Source organism: Lotus japonicus, chromosome 1 (genome assembly GCF_012489685.1).
Source record: "Lotus japonicus ecotype B-129 chromosome 1, LjGifu_v1.2".
In the NCBI taxonomy this organism is placed as follows: domain Eukaryota; kingdom Viridiplantae; phylum Streptophyta; class Magnoliopsida; order Fabales; family Fabaceae; genus Lotus; species Lotus japonicus.
Genome location: NC_080041.1, coordinates 115,198,280 through 115,215,911, shown reverse-complemented (window position 1 = coordinate 115,215,911; position 17,632 = coordinate 115,198,280). Strand labels below are relative to the sequence as shown.

The window sequence follows — 17,632 nt, the reverse complement described above, 5'->3', positions numbered from 1 at the left end:
TACATCCCTCATCATAGGATAATCAAGTAGAAGAGAATTCTTGTAAGGAGAAGTTATGAGAATACTTGTTGGGAGAAGTCCCCGAAAATACTTCTTGGGAGAACTCCTCAAGAGCACTTGTTGGGAGGAGTGTCGCCGATAATACTTTTTGGGAGAACTCCCCGAAAATACTTGTTGGGAGAAGTCCCTAAAAATACTTTTGAGAAGTCCTTGATACTTAACTCAATTTGAGTGGAAATCTTAGTGGGGCCAAGGATTGGATGTAGCCCGCGTTGGGTGAACCAGGATAATTTGTTGTGTGCTCTTCTCTTCCTTCACTCTATTGTATGAAACTTGCTTTGTTGCTTACACACCATGATCATCCACCGCACCACTCACAAAGCAAGGATTAATGAAGAAGGATAAACTCCACTAAATTTGTAGCGTCATCCATAGGCAAAAAAGATTCCATAGAGGCAATTCAACCCCCTTCTTGTGTCTCTGTGATATTCCTCAGTTTCGACGATAATAATCTATATAACGTTAATTATTTTTTTTAGTATACATATCCTTTGAACTATTTTTGTAGGAACTACATCAACCAAAGAAGTGAATGTTGAAGTATTCATATAAGGAAAGTCGTGCTGATTAGTGTTTCTGAAGATTAAAAACCTCTTTTTGAAGAATCAGATTCATATTCCAAGCCCTCAGAAGTAGACCTCAAGCTTAGAAGAAGCACCATGAAGAAGTAATCAAGACTTAAATCACAAATAAATATAAGTAACAAAGATAAGAGTAGAGAAGACTACACAAGAAATTTATCTTGGTTCACCTCAACCCTGAGCTACGTCCAATCCCCTACTTCCTAAGGGATTTTCACTACGTTCGCAAATATACAATGAGTATGTGACACCATCTCTTCAAACTAAACATATTATTTCCTTAGTCTCTCGAGGCTGAACCTGAGTAGTCTTGACCCTATTCTCTCCAAGCTAACCTGAGTATTCTTTCATCAACCTCTCCGAGATGAACCCAAATATTATTTTTACTAGCCTCTTCAGGCTAAAACCCAAGTATTCTTTATTTAACTTTTTTAGGCTTACTCTGAGTATGCACTGCCTCTCCTTACTAATTAATTCCAAGTATTACTTTATTAGCCTCTTCAGGCTAATTTCATTTTGTTGTAAGTTGCAGACTTGCAGATATTAACTTCAGCAAGTTCGAAAACTGGCTCTAACTTAATATGAGAATTCGTTTTTAAGCTTATAAATATTTGATATAGTTAATTATCTAGCTCTCTAGTTTGAGTAGCACGGTCGGCCCAAGGCCAAAGTCACCCAAGCAAAGGCTTTAGGCCCAAAAAAATTTGTTTTTTACTAAGTAAAAAAGACCTCCAAAATTAAAATTAATAAAATCTTATCTTATATCAACCATGTCTCAAGTTTCAAAAAAAAAAATCATCTCTCAATAAAGATTAAACATTTAAATGGATTAGCTTTATTATCAATTGAAAAATGCATCTTAAATCAAATTCATTATGATAATTTAATAAATGATTTTACATCTCAAAAAGCTTGAAAAAAAAAATTTAAATAACATAAAAATTTATTTTTACGTAAATTTTTTTAATAAAGAAATTTTTTTAGGTAATAAGACTTCACTTTAAAATTTACTTTGAACCTCATTTAGTGTTGGCCGATGTGACACAATTATATATATAGAAGGGTCATATATAAACCGTTCAAACTTCAAATGCTTAGATATTTGCACAAAACTACTATTAAAAGCATCTCCAATGGTAGTATCTAATGTTAAATACATACTCATATGGGTATCTATTACCATTGGAGTACATATTCATTTCCAACATGACAAAGATGAGTATGTTTGAATAGATACTCTACAATAGACTTGAAAAGTGAGCTTGTATTTATTACAAGCACTTACAATTAATATAATTAGATTAAAATGAAGATAAATAGTACTCCCTCCGTTCCTTATTATAAGACCATTTTTGAGTGTTTTTCTTGTTCTTAAATATAAGTCCATTTACAATATCAATGGAGCATTAATTATTTTTTCCCAAAACTATCATCATATTTAATATGAAAGAGACAATGAGATTTTGAAATAATAACTTGGAGAGAGAAATTTATAAGAAATTAAATAAGGGTAATCTAGGAAAGTGAATAAATTCTTTTACAAATTTATTACTTGTAACTACTTTTCTTAATCTAAGAGAATTGGGTAAAATTGACTTATAAATAGGAACGGAGAGAGTAATAAAATATACAAATGTGATGTTGATGGTGGGATCCACTATAGAAACTTTTAAGAATTGTTGGGTTGGAGTAAAAAGTAGTAAAATTGTGTAGATGATGTGACATTATGAGAAATTTTAAAAAAAGAAGTGTAGATATTTTAATGAGTATAATGAATGTAGATGCTCTAAGCTTGGTAGGTTGAAATGGATGAATTGATATATTAACACCAATAGACGTTAGCACTCTCCTCTATACAAAACATGAATGGAACTTTTTTATGTATTGGGGTGAAAATCTGTCCCTGTTGCACACAAACACAATTGATATCTAACTCCCTTGATTTCTCGGTTGGCATTGCATTCAGATTGTGGAGTCATGTGGGAGTCTTTTGGTGGGTTAGGGGCAAGCTCGTGGCCTACAGGTAGCTTGGCATCTGTTTGGGGAGTGAAGCTGTATGTTCATGTTCTGGGGTCATGTTGGGGTTGGGCTCTTGGGACATGCTGTTCCAATAGCAACTTCCTTTTCGATCGGGATCCTCTCCAGCCCAAAATCTTGTCCAGCCTTTACAACTCATTTATAGCTATAAATCAAAAAAATTAATGGTTGAGATGTGTTGAGAGATGAAAAAGTAATTTAAACACTAATTTTTTTTAAGGGTGGCATACACCGCTGAACCCTCCAGCTGCTGGAGAGGATCAAATCATGGTGAAAATAATTATAAAATTTAAGAAAAATTGCTTCTGTATGTCCACCGTAATTTTGTCTAATGGTGTTTTTCCATCTTTTATCGAAATATCAGTTTAATTATTTAAGTCATGAATAATGATTTATTCAAAATTTAATTTTTTCCACTATCATTATTACTCATTTTTCGTTACCTCTCTATATTTTCTTTTACACCACTTAATGTATCACTCATTTTTCTCTATTTTCTTGCAAGGTGCCTTAAGTGTGAGATAAACTATTATTCTTAAGTCATATGTATCGATTCCATTCTTTGTTCCAATAAAAGAATAAAAGAAGCCAATGAAAAAGTGATAGTACTGGAATATCCATGAAGAAGTATAGCGTAGTGCCTCAAATGGTCCTAAATCTGAAGAATTATAAAGATATTCTGCCCGATGCAACTTTGTACCTCATTGCACTCAAATGAAGGAAGGAATCCACTTTCATGGTCCAATTCCTAGTCAAAAGAAGATGGTCTTTGCAGTGAGTGCTGCTGACATTCCCTCCCTTGTTTCTCCAAGTCAACCTACTGTCCTTGGAAACGAGGACTATTCCACACAAAAAGCTTTGTGATGCCTTACGTACGCATATATGACAAATTCCCAGCTGTTAGCTAGAATGACCTTATCTTCAATTTTGTGGAAAGTGACTTTGATTAAGCTAGCTAGCTTTGACAAACGGGTGTCCAATAATAGCATCTCCAATGATAGTTCTTATTTCTTAGTTCTTAGCACTATTTATGTGGACCCGTATTGCCATATGTGTTTAAGCAATTTTCAAGCAATTTTGCTCCAACCATGAGTTCTTAGTTCTTAGTTCTTACCACTATTCATTTGGTCTCACCAACCACATTATTTATACTTTTTATTTTCATAAAGTAATAAAAAAAAACTCATAAAGTAATAAAGTAATTTGGATGAGAGAGAAATAATTAATGTTTTAAGCTAAGAACTCAAAAAACAAAACTCCTTATATAAGAACTGAGTTCTTATTTTTAAGAATTAAGAAGTCCATGTCAACACCTCCAATGGTAAAGTTCTTAGTTCTTAGTTCTTAACTCCAAAATAGTAAGAACTAAGAACCTTGCATTGGAGATGCTCTAAAGAGGGTTTTCCCTTCATTAATCCTTCATCTTCTTCGATCTTCTAACGATGACGATTCTTCAAGATCTCTATTATCACTTAGCCGTTTTTTTGTTTGAGATTGATGAAAAGGAAGAAAAAGAGGGTGCAAAGGCAAGATCATATATTCTTTGGTGAGATATAATTTTTGAAGTGATCCATGTAAGATATGAACTATGATCTTTCATCAGTTAATGCTTTAGGATTACGCAGGGGTTTATTGTGTCTGTTGTGCTTCATGAATATATTTTTATACACCACATTTTTTTTTGGGTACATATTATGCACCACATTCAACAAAGAGTAAATCACACTTATGAAGGATACAAATAAAAATCTTAACACAATGTATGTTAGGAGCATTTTATTCAATTTTAAGGTTTACTTGTTCACCTGATGGTTGGGCCACCTATTAGGACAAAAGGCCAAAAGCCACTGCGGTTGACCAAAAAGACTTGCAATTAAGCAGACACCATAAAGGCAGACTACATGAGTCAGTGAAGGAACGTTACTTTGGCAAGTGTCTGAGCAGCCACACACTAGCCAAGATTCAATAGACAAAGCATGGTGTGCGAAGCCAACCATGCGCTTGAAAGTTCCCACTTAAGGACTTCACATACACTTACAAAAACATTAAACATAGGCTCTGACCCAATACATGCATACAAGTTAAGTCATTCATTTACATAACATTATATTCTTTCTTAGCATTTCACCTTGAGTTTTTATAAAGCTATTGGATTCTCTTCTTACTCATATACTGACTTAAGCGTTACATTGTTTTCTTCAAGTATCCCCTGACGCCTGCAACCAGCACAAGCGCACTCTCATCGCCACTCTTGGTCATGGTTCACTGCTGAGACAAAGGAGCGTACCTAGGTCTAATCTCAAGAAGTTTAGTGTCGTTTGTGGGGATCAAACCCCCCGACCATGTGGTATGCAACAGTTTGGTCAATATGTGGCTCAAAATGGTCATATTTTTAAATCGAATAATTTTGTGAACAAGACATTGTGCAAATGGTTAAATTTAGATCTTGGTGGTAGCTGAAGGTAAGACAAAAATAGTTCACTATACCTTTGTTTTATTGCAGTTCAATCTAACTTGTGGCTTTTAATCTAGGCGGAAGATGATGTTTGGGATGAAGATGATAATATTTAAAGGCATGTATATTCATAGATGTATTTCTTTTGGGTACATTTTGTACTCAATACAATATTATTGTTTTTTTTAGCTTGGAAAAAATAAAGACACCATATATTTTACTTAAAACATCATCAACTCCACCCACCATTAATGTTGTCCTAGACAAAGTAATTCATGATATGGTGTGAGGGGACACCACTTGTTTTTATCCAAAACCCATAGATAATGAGTATATGAGATAAATTATTTATTACTATCCATTTTATTTAAAAAATGTGAGAGTTATTTATTTATTTTTAATTCACATTAAGAAAATTCCCAACTGTTCATTCGGTAAAAGAAATTAGGACATCAAAATATATATGTCGACACATGAGCAATATTGAAGTTGCCTAATTTCTTATTATTGGAATCTGCTTGGGTTGTAATTAAGTTGTAACACAAGGCTATGAAAACAAGGTGATGATAATATATACCCGAGACTATCTTACGAACTATATAGTTCTGAGTACTGACTAATAGTATCTTGACGACATTGATGGATCACAAGTTGGCTGACACGAAGAAATTCAGGTTGACCAGAATGTTATCAGAAACCAATTAGTCTGTGTTTGATTTAAAATCTGAAGAGGCCAGACATAAATTCAAAAATTCAAAAGTAACTATTTTTTACTTTTGAAAACGTGGATCAGGGCCAAACATGGATCCTGGATAAGTTTTCCAAACACACGCTAAGAAAATATGCATAAAAAATATTGAGGTTGTACTAGAAACACTCGAAGATTCTCTCAAGTCACACATAGCAGCTATACTGAAATTTAGACGAGATCATAATTCATAATGGAATCAGTTCCGAAATACAGAGACTATTATTTTAGCCATACATCGAGATACACAATTTATGTCAGTTGTTATCACTAATATCACTTTTTTTACTTTTTTACACTTTGTTGCAGTTTCTTACCACCACAAACTACGTATATCTATTTGATGGCTAAAACATAGTACGTACAAATATCATTATTGTAATGAAATTCAACTTAAAAAGCATGAACAACAAACAGTGGAGACATATTACACTCTCGCAAAGCAGAAGATGCTGATTAAAAAAGTGACAACTAGTTATGTTTGATACTAAGCATTTGTCTAACGTGGAAAAAAAAAACATGGGTACATGTTAAATTGGCTTTTTTGCAAATAATTTTTAGCACAAAAAGAATATATTGCAAACAACATGTATTTACTGAATTTTAGTAGTAAAACATGGTTATAGATATTTTAAAAATGATAAGGATTGATTTTGTTTTTTGGTTACAAAAATGATAAGGATTGATTGATATATATATATTCAATAAGTATAGATCGCCCCTCCAAAATAAAGTTAGATCATTAGAAAAAAAATAGGAAAAGTAGAAAAATAAGTAACAAATGTGTAACATGTAATATAATGCGATTGAAAGAGAGCAATAGAAAAAAAATAGGGAAAACTATGAAAATGGTCCCTGATGTTTGAGTGAGCACTGGTTTTGGTCCCTTCTCGGAGTAACTTCCGGAAATAGTCCCTCCGGTGGGCCAAACAACCGCGCCTGAGTTTAGGTCCGGCAACCCTGCTCACATGGACACGCCACGTCAATTAATGAGATGACGTGGCTTTTTTTTTATTGTCCATTTAAAATAAAATAAAATTTATAAACCGTAATTTAACTAAGTAAACCAGAACCTTAATCCTAATCCAACTGCAACCTAATTTTAACCTAAATTCATGCTACATAAGATCTGAATTCCCAAATCCCCAATTCATGTCTTAGGGTTCTTGAGTTTTCCCCAAATTCGAGTTTCTTCCCCAAATCCTAGCTTCTATCTTCATCATCCCATCATCTTCATCATTACATTCGTCCTTCTCTGTGCTAATCGAGCATCATCTTCGTCCCGTTATCTTCATCCTCCACGAATCTGACATGATGGCTAAGGCTACATCTTCTGGTTCTGGTTCTGCCTCCGCATCCGGTGGTCGTTCCTCTGCAGAACCCAAATGACAACAATGTCAATCGTGAACCCAAACCCACAAGAAGAGAAACATTCGTCATATTGAAATGAAAACCCAAAATAGAAAGGGAAAATAGAACTACTTCAGAGTCCAAAAAGGAAGAAAGGGACCAACCTTTTCGTCGACTACAAGAGAGAACCAGTCTCGTCGTCTCCAGCCGCCGCCGTCGACAACAAAGAGCACCAATCTCGTCGTCTGCAGCCGCCGTCGTCACAACCGAAGTCGTTTTCTTCGAAGAATGGGTTTCAGGTTTTAGAAGGGTGAGGTTCGATACTCAGTTAATAGATAAGGGATGGATTAGGAGGATTAGGATTAGGAATTTTGTTTATAATATTAGATTAGGTTTAAAATTATGGGTTTAAGAGTTTTAAATTTTATTTTATTTTAAATGGAATATAAAAAAAAGCCACGTCATCTCATTAATTGACGTGGCGTGTCCATGTGAGCAGGGCTGCCGGACCTAAACTCAGGCGCGGTTGTTTGGCCCACCGGAGGGACTATTTCCGGAAGTTACTCCGGGGAGGGACCAAAACCAGCGCTCGCTCAAACATCAGGGACCATTTTCATAGTTTTCCCAAAAAAATATTAGGTCTCAAAATGTATGCACTGTTTTGGTAATACAAAAAATTTGTTTGTCTTCTTGATATTATTTCTTTTGTGGTATATATTGTGCTTATTGTATCTTATGAGTATTGCAGTTTATTTTCCTTAGTGGTTTAGACCTTCCTTTGATTGGGTATTCAAAGATTCAATCCTCATATTTGGACCCCATACATGTGCTGCAAACCGCTGCTGGCTCCAAATCCTCACTAAACATGTATTGTAATGTTTTTACACTACTCATTTTGTGACAGTAAAAAACCGCACTAATTAAACATAGGCTTAATTCCACTTTGGGCCCCTGATGTTTCATAAATGTGCGATCTGCACCCCCCGTGTATAAAACGTGCGGTCAAGGTCCCTGACGTTTCTAAAACGTGCGATTAACGCCCTTCCGTCCAAATCCGTTTGGTTCCTCAGTTGACCAAACGGAAAATGCTGACGTGGCATTATTTAATTAATTAAGAATTCATTTTTCAAATAAAATTATTTCAACATTATTTCAAAACATAAAAATAAAAATAAAAATAATAATCAAAAATTAAAAAGTCAGAAAACATGAATGTTAGGATAGAAACCTTCATCTGAAAAACCCAGATATTCATGTGTTCATTCCATTTTTCCATCATCTTCATATAAACACAACTAAATAAAAATTAATCTTTCTCCTCCCAAAAATTATTACCCAATAAATTAAAAATCCTCCAACTCTAATCAAAAGCACCTTCACACCCTTCTTCAACCAAACTCAAATCCTAGACAAAACTTTCTGAACACAGCAATAAACCCAAGACCTTTACCCTGTACAACCGTAATCCAACCAAAGCCTTCCACCCTCTCAACCCCAAATCTCAACCAGAGGAAAAGCTGAAAGAGAGCCCACACCACCATCACCTCCTAGCCAACAACTAATGCAACCGTCACCACCACACAAAACCCCTCTCTTAGATTGAAGCATCACCGGACTTGGACCCCAACACCGTGCCAGATCTACCGCGTCGTGCCGTGCCCAAAGTAACCTCACAAGCCGCATCGCCGCAGAGATTGCCGCATTGGAAGCCTCCGAGCACAGCCGTGCAGATCTCCATCGTCAAACTCGAATTCTTAAATCTATGTAATTAACGAATCTCACAAACTCAAAGTTTCAATCTTTATTATGGCCCCATCAGAATCAGATTGTCTTCTTTTTTTCCTTCTTCTTTTTCCCATTTTCCTCCTCTTCTAGGGTTCTCTAATTCTCTTCTTCTTGCTCCACCAATGGCGAAGATGAGGAATACCCTTATACCCAGATGGTTAATTGTATGCCCAACCATTCTAAACAACCCAGAAGCTCTCCTCCTCCCAAACGTCGCACTGATTTCTCCGTCTTCGCCTCCACCCCTCATTCTGGTATGGCCTTCTCTCAATTTCCTCCATTCCCAATTGCATACGCTAGTCTTTCTTGAATTTGTTCTGGTTGAGAAATTTGATGAATCTTCAATTTGTCATTTTTTTGTGATTGGTCGTGGGGATTATTATGGGTTAAATAATCTTTTTTTACTTCTGGGTATTTGGCAATTAGCATTGTAGAATGCATATTTATCACAAAGTTTTGAACTTGATGTGTTTCTGTTTGGATCCAACCTGTCTCCGTTGATTCTAAAATGTGTGAGGAAGAAGAAAAAGCATTGAAGGGTTTTGTGACGGATTATTTCCGTCACTAATTCGTAGCCTATATTTTATGAATTAAATAATGCCACGTCAGCATTTTCCGTTTGGTCAACTGAGGAACCAAACGGATTTGGACGGAAGGGCGTTAATCGCACGTTTTAGAAACGTCAGGGACCTTGACCGCACGTTTTATACACGGGGGTGCAGATCGCACATTTATGAAACATCAGGGGCCCAAAGTGGAATTAAGCCTTAAACATATATAGTAGCAACACATTATTATTATTTTTTTTACAATTGGTGACCACTAGCCATGAGTAATACATACACTTTTTAATATCACATTTTCTCTCTATCACTTACATCTTTTCATATTCATAATTTCTTTCTTCTACTCTTTCTCTATGGGTACATGTGACTGTTGTTAGGTTCACTGAACATTTTTTTGTACATACACTTTTACTCAAGTTATAGATTCAATAATCAAATGAAATTATTTATCATTATACTATATATACTAGAGTTATATTTCCCACACTTTGATTAAAAGAATCTGTTGGATTGGAAGTACAAATCCAAAGGTTGTTTCAACTCTCTAGCTAGTTTTTATTGTTATGAATTGTGTCAAACTCACCGGTGTAGGACTTCTTTCATATTTTAATTTTATAACTTTCTCTCAAATTTTATTGGACTAGTCGAGTTGGATAGTGATAGGATGAACAGTGCTCGTGAACAGTAGCAGTTAGAAAGTTATTATTTAATTATTTGTTCGGGTAGTTATTGGGTTAGTTATTATTAGTTATTTACATCAGTTTATGTTAGTTATGTTCTATCAAAACTGCCTAGGGGTGGTTATTAAATTTCTGGTTATAAATAGGAGTTGTGGCTGTTAGTTTAGACATTCAGAAATTGGGTGGTTGTCTTAGGGAGAGACTGGACTCTCAAAATTCCAGAATTTGTAGGAGAGAACTGGCTCTCGAACACCAGTACTTCCATAAATATTATGTAATAAATTCGGTTCCTATCAATTTGGTATCAGAGTACCATCCAGGTGCTGTGGTGCAATTGAATCTTGAAGAAATGGAGGAGGAGACAGCAAGTAATAAGAGGGAAGGTAAGGCGATTCCAACCTTTGATGGTAAAGAGGCTTACTGGTGGTTGATCAAAGTGGAGCAGCACTCTGAGGCCATGGAAATGGCTGAAGAGAAGAAGTTCTCGGAGGCTGAGATGGCTTTGACCGGAGATGCTTTCTTCTGGTGGTATTTCTGGAAAAGAAGCAACCAGAATGCAAAATGGTGGGATTTTGTGAAGGCTTTACTGAAGAAATTCCAACCAGAAATGGATCCTGACATACCAGTGTATGTTCAAGATTCTGAGGAAGAAGAAAGCCCGAGAACGTAGAACGTATGCAGTTTTGAGGAATGGAAGAGAGGGTCATTCGATGGAAGAAAATCCAGAGATAAAAGTTGATTCTGTTAATTCAATGGATAAAGGTTTTCTTTCAAAGGAGAATCAAAAGGAACCAGGAAAGAAGGACTTCAGGGTTCCCTTTCTTGGTGAAACAGAGGTACCATTGATGGTGAATTGGTGGCCAGAGAAGAGTGATGCCCTACAATTGCAGAAAACTTGGAGCACTTCAATGGTGGAGAAAAACTTAGCCCTTGAGATGCAGAGGATCAAACTTGAAACAATACTTGCAAGAAGTGCGAGGCTAAATAACATAGTTCGACGGACGCAACCAACCAAGGTGCTGATCAGGCGGCCACCGCCAAAGCCACCAGATTCAAGTTTCCTTTGTGTAAGAACAGTTGTGAATTTGTGGGCAGAGTGCAAGAAGCTTTTCCTGCGACCCCCGCCAAAGCCACCAGATAAAGGCTTCCTTCGTGTGAGAATAATTGGGAAAAATGTGGCCATAGTGCAAGAAACTTTTCCGGATTATCACCTTGGGGACAAGGTGGATCTTTAGGGCGGGGTATTGATAGGATGAACAGTGCTCGTGAACAGTAGCAGTTAGAAAGTTATTATTTAATTATTTGTTCGGGTAGTTATTGGGTTAGTTATTATTAGTTATTTACATCAGTTTATGTTAGTTATGTTCTATCAAAACTGCCTAGGGGTGGTTATTAAATTTCTGGTTATAAATAGAAGTTGTGGCTGTTAGTTTAGACATTCAGAAATTGGGTGGTTGTCTTAGGGAGAGACTGAACTCTCAAAATTCCAGAATTTGTAGGAGAGAACTGGCTCTCGAACACCAGTACTTCCATAAATATTCTGTAATAAATTCGGTTCCTATCAGATAGCTTGTACTCGAGTCCTAAAAGTTACTTTGAGTTAGGGTGAGCCGGCTTAGTGGAGCAGAAATCTAGCTCAAAATGGCTTGATGAGATTAGGATTGCAACTCTCCAACTTATATATTATTGATTTCGTGTCAAACAGACCGATGTGGAACTTCTTTCTTATTTTCATGAGGAACAAATTCTGAAATTCAATTGCTTGGCTTAATTATAACCGTATGAAAACTAGTGTTCTGTAGATATTGTTGGCTTTCCCCTATAGGTGTATTTGATTTTGGTGGACTTTGATCTGATTCAAAAGTCCAATTGCAGTAGCACAATAACTTATACACTAATATAATTATGCTCTTCAACCTCAAACCACCAATGTGAGATTTTATGGTTTAACAAAAACTATAGGTCATGTAATTGTAAGCTAAACTTGATCATGCATGTTGGTGATTTTTGGAAGAGCATTGTAACAAAATAATTGAGTTGGGATCCGTTCTTTAACTTGATTTTTTTTTCAAAACATTTGGTTGGTTGGTTGGTTTCCAACAATGAAAAGCATGCAAATAATTAAAGCAATGTGTATATATAAAGGTGAAGTCAAAGATAGAAACATGAAGATTGGACCCAATAAGAATCTGGAATATAGATCACAAACACAAGAATAGTATTCTTTAGCTAAAACCTGCACGAGAACTCGAAAGGGAAGAGGTATGGCCAAAAGATAAGAAAAGGGTTCAAGAGAATCAGAAATAACATACTGAACAATGCCTTTTTGAATCGTCCATACACTCAAGTTGAAGCAATTATGACCTCAGTCTCTCACTCCCCTCTATAAATACCATCTTACTCCAACCTTTTACCTCAACTCAAATTCTCATCTAGTCTTGTTATCAATTACAAAGATTTGCATACAATGGATTGCAGAATTGTTGAGAGCGCAGAAACTCGCAGGTTTGTTTCTTCTGACACTCAAGCACTAGCACTAGCACAAACACAAGCACAAGCACTCACATGGAGATACACATACTAAACTGTGCATGTGTGTCTTAAGTAGAAACATTTGATGGAATGAATATTGTTTATTAACAATGTATGTATGTAGAGTCCCATTCATATACATCAAAATAGTAACATCACTCACATATATCATTTTTTTCTCTATCTCTATCTTCTAGTCATATCACATCTATGCGTGACTGTATTGATGTTCACCAAACATTTTTTATTACAACAGGAACAAGTGTGCAGCATGCTTCAGGCAGTTCAACAGAATAGAGCACCTTGTGGAGCACATGAGGATCTCATACCATTCTGTTCATGAACCAGTCTGTGGCATTTGCAGGAAACACTGCAGGTCATTTGAGTCTCTCAGGGAGCATCTTATAGGTAACCTCCTCTTCATAAATTGTAAACAATCAAACATTAAGAATCTGGTAAGGAGAGTTTTGCTGAGCACAAATGTCCTACTCGGCTCAAATTACAGGATTGTCTCAGTGGATGATACTTGTGGTTTAGAGATAAAAAAATCAATCAATAAACTTTGCTTCATGTTACAAATTAGGGTATGATAATCCTGGATAACTTCGAAGAATCGTGTTCGCAGTGGCGGAACTTGACATAAAAGTTTGGAGGAGCTAAAATATTGTGTAAATTAGATTATGTTTTGTTTGATATTTTTTTTTTCAAATACAAAGGTTATTTCACATATTTTTATGTACTAATAAACAAGTTAAAAATAAAAAAGTTAAAATTTATCACATAAAACTTGACTCGGAAAATAAAAATTTACCATATTAATTTTAATGTAGATCTATGTTGAGTTGAGTTCGTAAAAATGTACACACACCAAATAAAACATCCAACAAACACTCTCGATAAGAAATAAAAGAAAAGAGAGAAAATGAAAGAGAAATAATAGATGTGATAGATGATATAAGAAAAAAATGAAGAGAAAAATGAGATGTTTGATAGATGTTAACATTGTGTAATATTTAAAGACTCACACTTTTTATACACCCTAATTTTTCTCTCATCTCTTTTTTTCATATCACTTTATGTCATATACCACATTTATCACTTATCTCTCATTTTTTAATCATCTCACTGTAAGTGTCTAGTGATCTTCATCAAACATTATAAAAAAATGAAAATATATACAGATTACAATTTCACTTTTGATTATCAAGAACAATTTTTAGAAAAAGATAATTAAAATGAAAAGACAATTTCTTTAGTTTTAATTGTAGAGATATATAGGTTTCACCGCACGTACATCAAAACAGAAAAAGAGATAGGATGCAAAGCTAGTATTTGAAACATGTGATGTGAGTGTGAATAGGTAGCTAGGACAAGACAAGAGAAAGAGAGATTGCTTTGAAGTATTTTATTATTATAATTTGCTAAAAGCAACACATTTGTATCTTATTGATACTATTAGTTTTTCTGACAATGGTGAGGGAGCTGCAGCTCCCCTATGTCACCATGAAGGTCCGCCGCTGCGTGTTCGTACACTTTCAGAACAAAGTATTTCGACCTTATTCTTGCCTGGGTTCACGAAATCCTTGTTGGGATAATTCTGAAGAGCAATCTGCTTCAGGCAAATGAAGAACAGATCAAGAATGTAGAGATATATCGGTTTTGTTTTTCTATGTTTTCAACTAAAGGCCAAATGACTCCTTTATAAGGAGTTTGTTTCAGAAACTGGGAAAAACGGTTAATAAAACCGAATGTCTTTTCGAAAAATTTCGCGGTCGATTATGCGTTGGCTCAACAAGCGTGCACTCCGCACTACCTAACTCGTTTCCGAGCTTAACGCATAATCGCATCGGCCTTCAATGAATCACATTACTACTAAAATTCATTGATGATACTAAAATCACCAACACTTCACACTGTGATCTCACCCACATGAGAGAGGAGAGAGAGAAATAAGATATATGATGAGTAATATGATAGAAAAAGAAGAGAACTGTTTGTGACGAGATCTTGATATGGTTCTTCTCCAGGTCCATTGCCAAAACAGGAGTGCAGAGACATCTTTGCCAACCGAGGGTGCAAGTTTTGCTTGAAAATCCTTGACAGCCCTAACTCTCGCAGGATCCACCAAGAAAAATGCCAACTCTCTGGAATAAATGTATGAACTTCTCTCTTTGAATCTTAAAAAGAACTTATCAATGTGTATTAGTATATCCTCCTCAATACTAACTTTTTCTACTTATTGTAGGGAATAATTGGTCGCTTCTCAAACTTGGGTGTTCGTGACAATTTGACAATTGGTGGTGGAACAAGGGGACCACAAGTAGTTGCACTTGCCTGTAAAATGGTTGGAGGTGGCAGTGATGGCTCACTGGATCTTTGTGCAAGAGTCTGCTTAATTGATGAGAGGGAGAACATCATCTTCCACTCTTACGTCAAGCCACTCCTTCCTATTACAAACTATAGGTCGGTTAAATTCATGAAAATAGACTCTTGCGGCCAAGAATACTCTACTCTCACGCACTCACGCAATTTGAGTCGTTTGATTAAGACCGGTCCATCGGCTTAGATTTTAATTTATTTCCATTGTAAGATCTGTATGAAATATATGAAGCGACCAATCTTAATCAGACGGCTCAAATTATGTGGCTACTTGGCTGCGATAATGCAGACTATCTCTTATGGATCCATATATCTAGTATTCTGAACTGGGGTGCTGATTGATTAACTGCAGGTATGAGACAACTGGCATTAGACCAGAATCCTTGAGGGATGCAATGCCTCTGAGACAGGTTCAGAGGAAGATCCAAGACTTCGTTTGCAATGGGGAACCAATATGGACAATTCGAGCAAGAGGTGGAAAAGCTAGGACTCTTGTGGGTCATGGTTTAGATCATGACCTTGCATGCTTGCAAATTGAATATCGAGGAGAAAAAATAAGGTATTATTGATATCCAATTAAGTTATTGTTTGAGCAGAACAAACATATTTGAATTTTACTTTAAATTCGATCATATTGAATGCTTTGAATTCGACTATATTGAACAAATCTTTGTAATTTACACAGGGACACTGCGAAATACCCTCCACTGATGAAAACAAGCAAGCTTAGCAACTCACTCAAGTACTTAACACAAGCATATCTAGGGTAAGTATCTACTTATTACAATTCAACAAAAGAAATTTTCTTGTTATCAATTTATATATTTTAGCTTTCAAAAAAGTAAAAATAAATATATGTCCAATATTTGTATGTTTTGCAATTATGTAGGTATGACATTCAAAGTGGGATACAAGATCCTTATGAAGATTGTGTTGCAACAATGAGGCTGTACATGAGAATGAGATCCCAAGTGCACAAAATGGAGGATAACCCTTTGGCAACTGACCCACAGAACAGGAATAATTTTGCTTCATGGAGGCAAAGTGAACTTGAAAGAATGAGTCCAGAACAAATGATGGAAATCTCAAGGTCTGACTACTACTGCTGGTGCTTGGATTCCTAAAGTTGTCCCTGAAAAATTACCACACTCAAATAGACCAAATCAATATCAGGGAATTGATTATCAGTACTATTGTCCATTTACAGATTTACTTAATGCATTATGAGTAGTGAAAGTAAAAATAAAATACACCTAGAGCAGGTGTCTTTTCTAGTTGTCAATAATTATTGTTCTCTAAATATTACTCCAAGTTTATATAGTAGCTACACTACTATTAGAGCCTAAGAGCTAAGGTATTCATGTTATGTATGAATTTATTTAATGAGAACAGTATGAGCAATTACTTTTATTATTATGGGTACATTATCTACCATTTTCTTACCAAAAACTTCATCCCCTACCTTAAATTTCATTACTGCAGTTCCTACTTTGACCACCACACCAGCAACATCATAGCCTGGAACAATCTTCATTAATCACCACTCAAAAAATTAGATGAATATAGGGATTTAATTATGAAGGCATTATGCAATTTGTATTTTTAGAAGTGAATGTTTAATTTCGTCGCTCTCTGAAAGTGTAGGGTCGGGCAAGTTAGTGCCAGGAAGAAGTAAATACTTCCCAAGTTCCTGATTGTGTCAAATGTCAGTCATGTTAGTTCTATAGTGACATTTGGCACAATCAGGGACCGCAGAGCCTTCTTCTAAGGACTAACTTGCACGACACCCACAACCAAATTGAGCATTCAGTCTATTTTAATATAAAGATTAAGATTCAAAGAAATGCAGAGAGAAGGATGTGGTATCTTACTGGAAAAGGATAGTGACTGTCCTGGTGATGACCTTGAGTCTTTAAGAAATCAACGGGATCAAGGGCAGCTGCAACAACCTTGATTAGTACCTGATCTGGTTTGGTTACCGGAATGGGCAAATTATTTTCGAACTTCAGAACATGCACTGATGACTTCCCATGTTCAGAATAGATCCAGGCTTTTACATGATATGGTATTGTAGTGACAGCAGCCATGTTTTCGAGATTGGAATGGTGGATTACGGGTAAGCGCCTATATATGCAGATGGTCTCCAGGATTTGACTATTTTTTCCCCAAAATGAAGCATTACAACATTTATATATAATTAGGCTTAATTGCACTTTTGGTCCCCCAACTTTAGCCTTCATGTGAAAATCGTCCCTAAACTTTAAAATTAGCAAAAAACGTCCCTAACGTTACAGCCGGTTGCAAAATTGGTTTTCCGTCCAATTCCATCCATAAACTAACGGAATATTTCTCAAAAAATTAATTAAAAAATTAAAATATCCCTCCTAGAAGAAAAAGAAAACTTCAACTCTCAGACATCTTCATCTTCTCCAGTTTTAACTAGAAAGTCAATATTTTTC

The 17,632-nt window shown here is 35.7% G+C and overlaps 2 protein-coding genes across 2 annotated transcripts; one reads left to right on the top strand and one right to left on the bottom strand.

Annotated features, from left to right (window-relative positions):
* The first annotated feature begins 12,698 nt into the window (after nucleotides 1-12,698).
* On the top strand, nucleotides 12,699-16,297 carry LOC130729539 (uncharacterized). Its single transcript, XM_057581321.1, has 7 exons — nucleotides 12,699-12,767; nucleotides 13,051-13,202; nucleotides 14,822-14,949; nucleotides 15,040-15,257; nucleotides 15,526-15,732; nucleotides 15,859-15,939; nucleotides 16,063-16,297. Exons 1-7 carry the CDS (start codon nucleotides 12,730-12,732, stop codon nucleotides 16,295-16,297), a joined length of 1,059 nt encoding a protein of 352 aa, XP_057437304.1. The 5' UTR covers nucleotides 12,699-12,729.
* Nucleotides 15,808-17,327, bottom strand: LOC130729540 (2-methylene-furan-3-one reductase-like). Its single transcript, XM_057581322.1, has 3 exons — nucleotides 17,045-17,327; nucleotides 16,636-16,701; nucleotides 15,808-16,305 (listed from the first exon to the last, which is right to left on the bottom strand). The coding sequence occupies exons 1-3, from the start codon at nucleotides 17,258-17,260 to the stop codon at nucleotides 16,294-16,296; spliced, it is 294 nt and encodes a 97-aa protein (XP_057437305.1). The 5' UTR covers nucleotides 17,261-17,327; the 3' UTR covers nucleotides 15,808-16,293.
* Nucleotides 17,328-17,632: the final 305 nt, after the last annotated feature.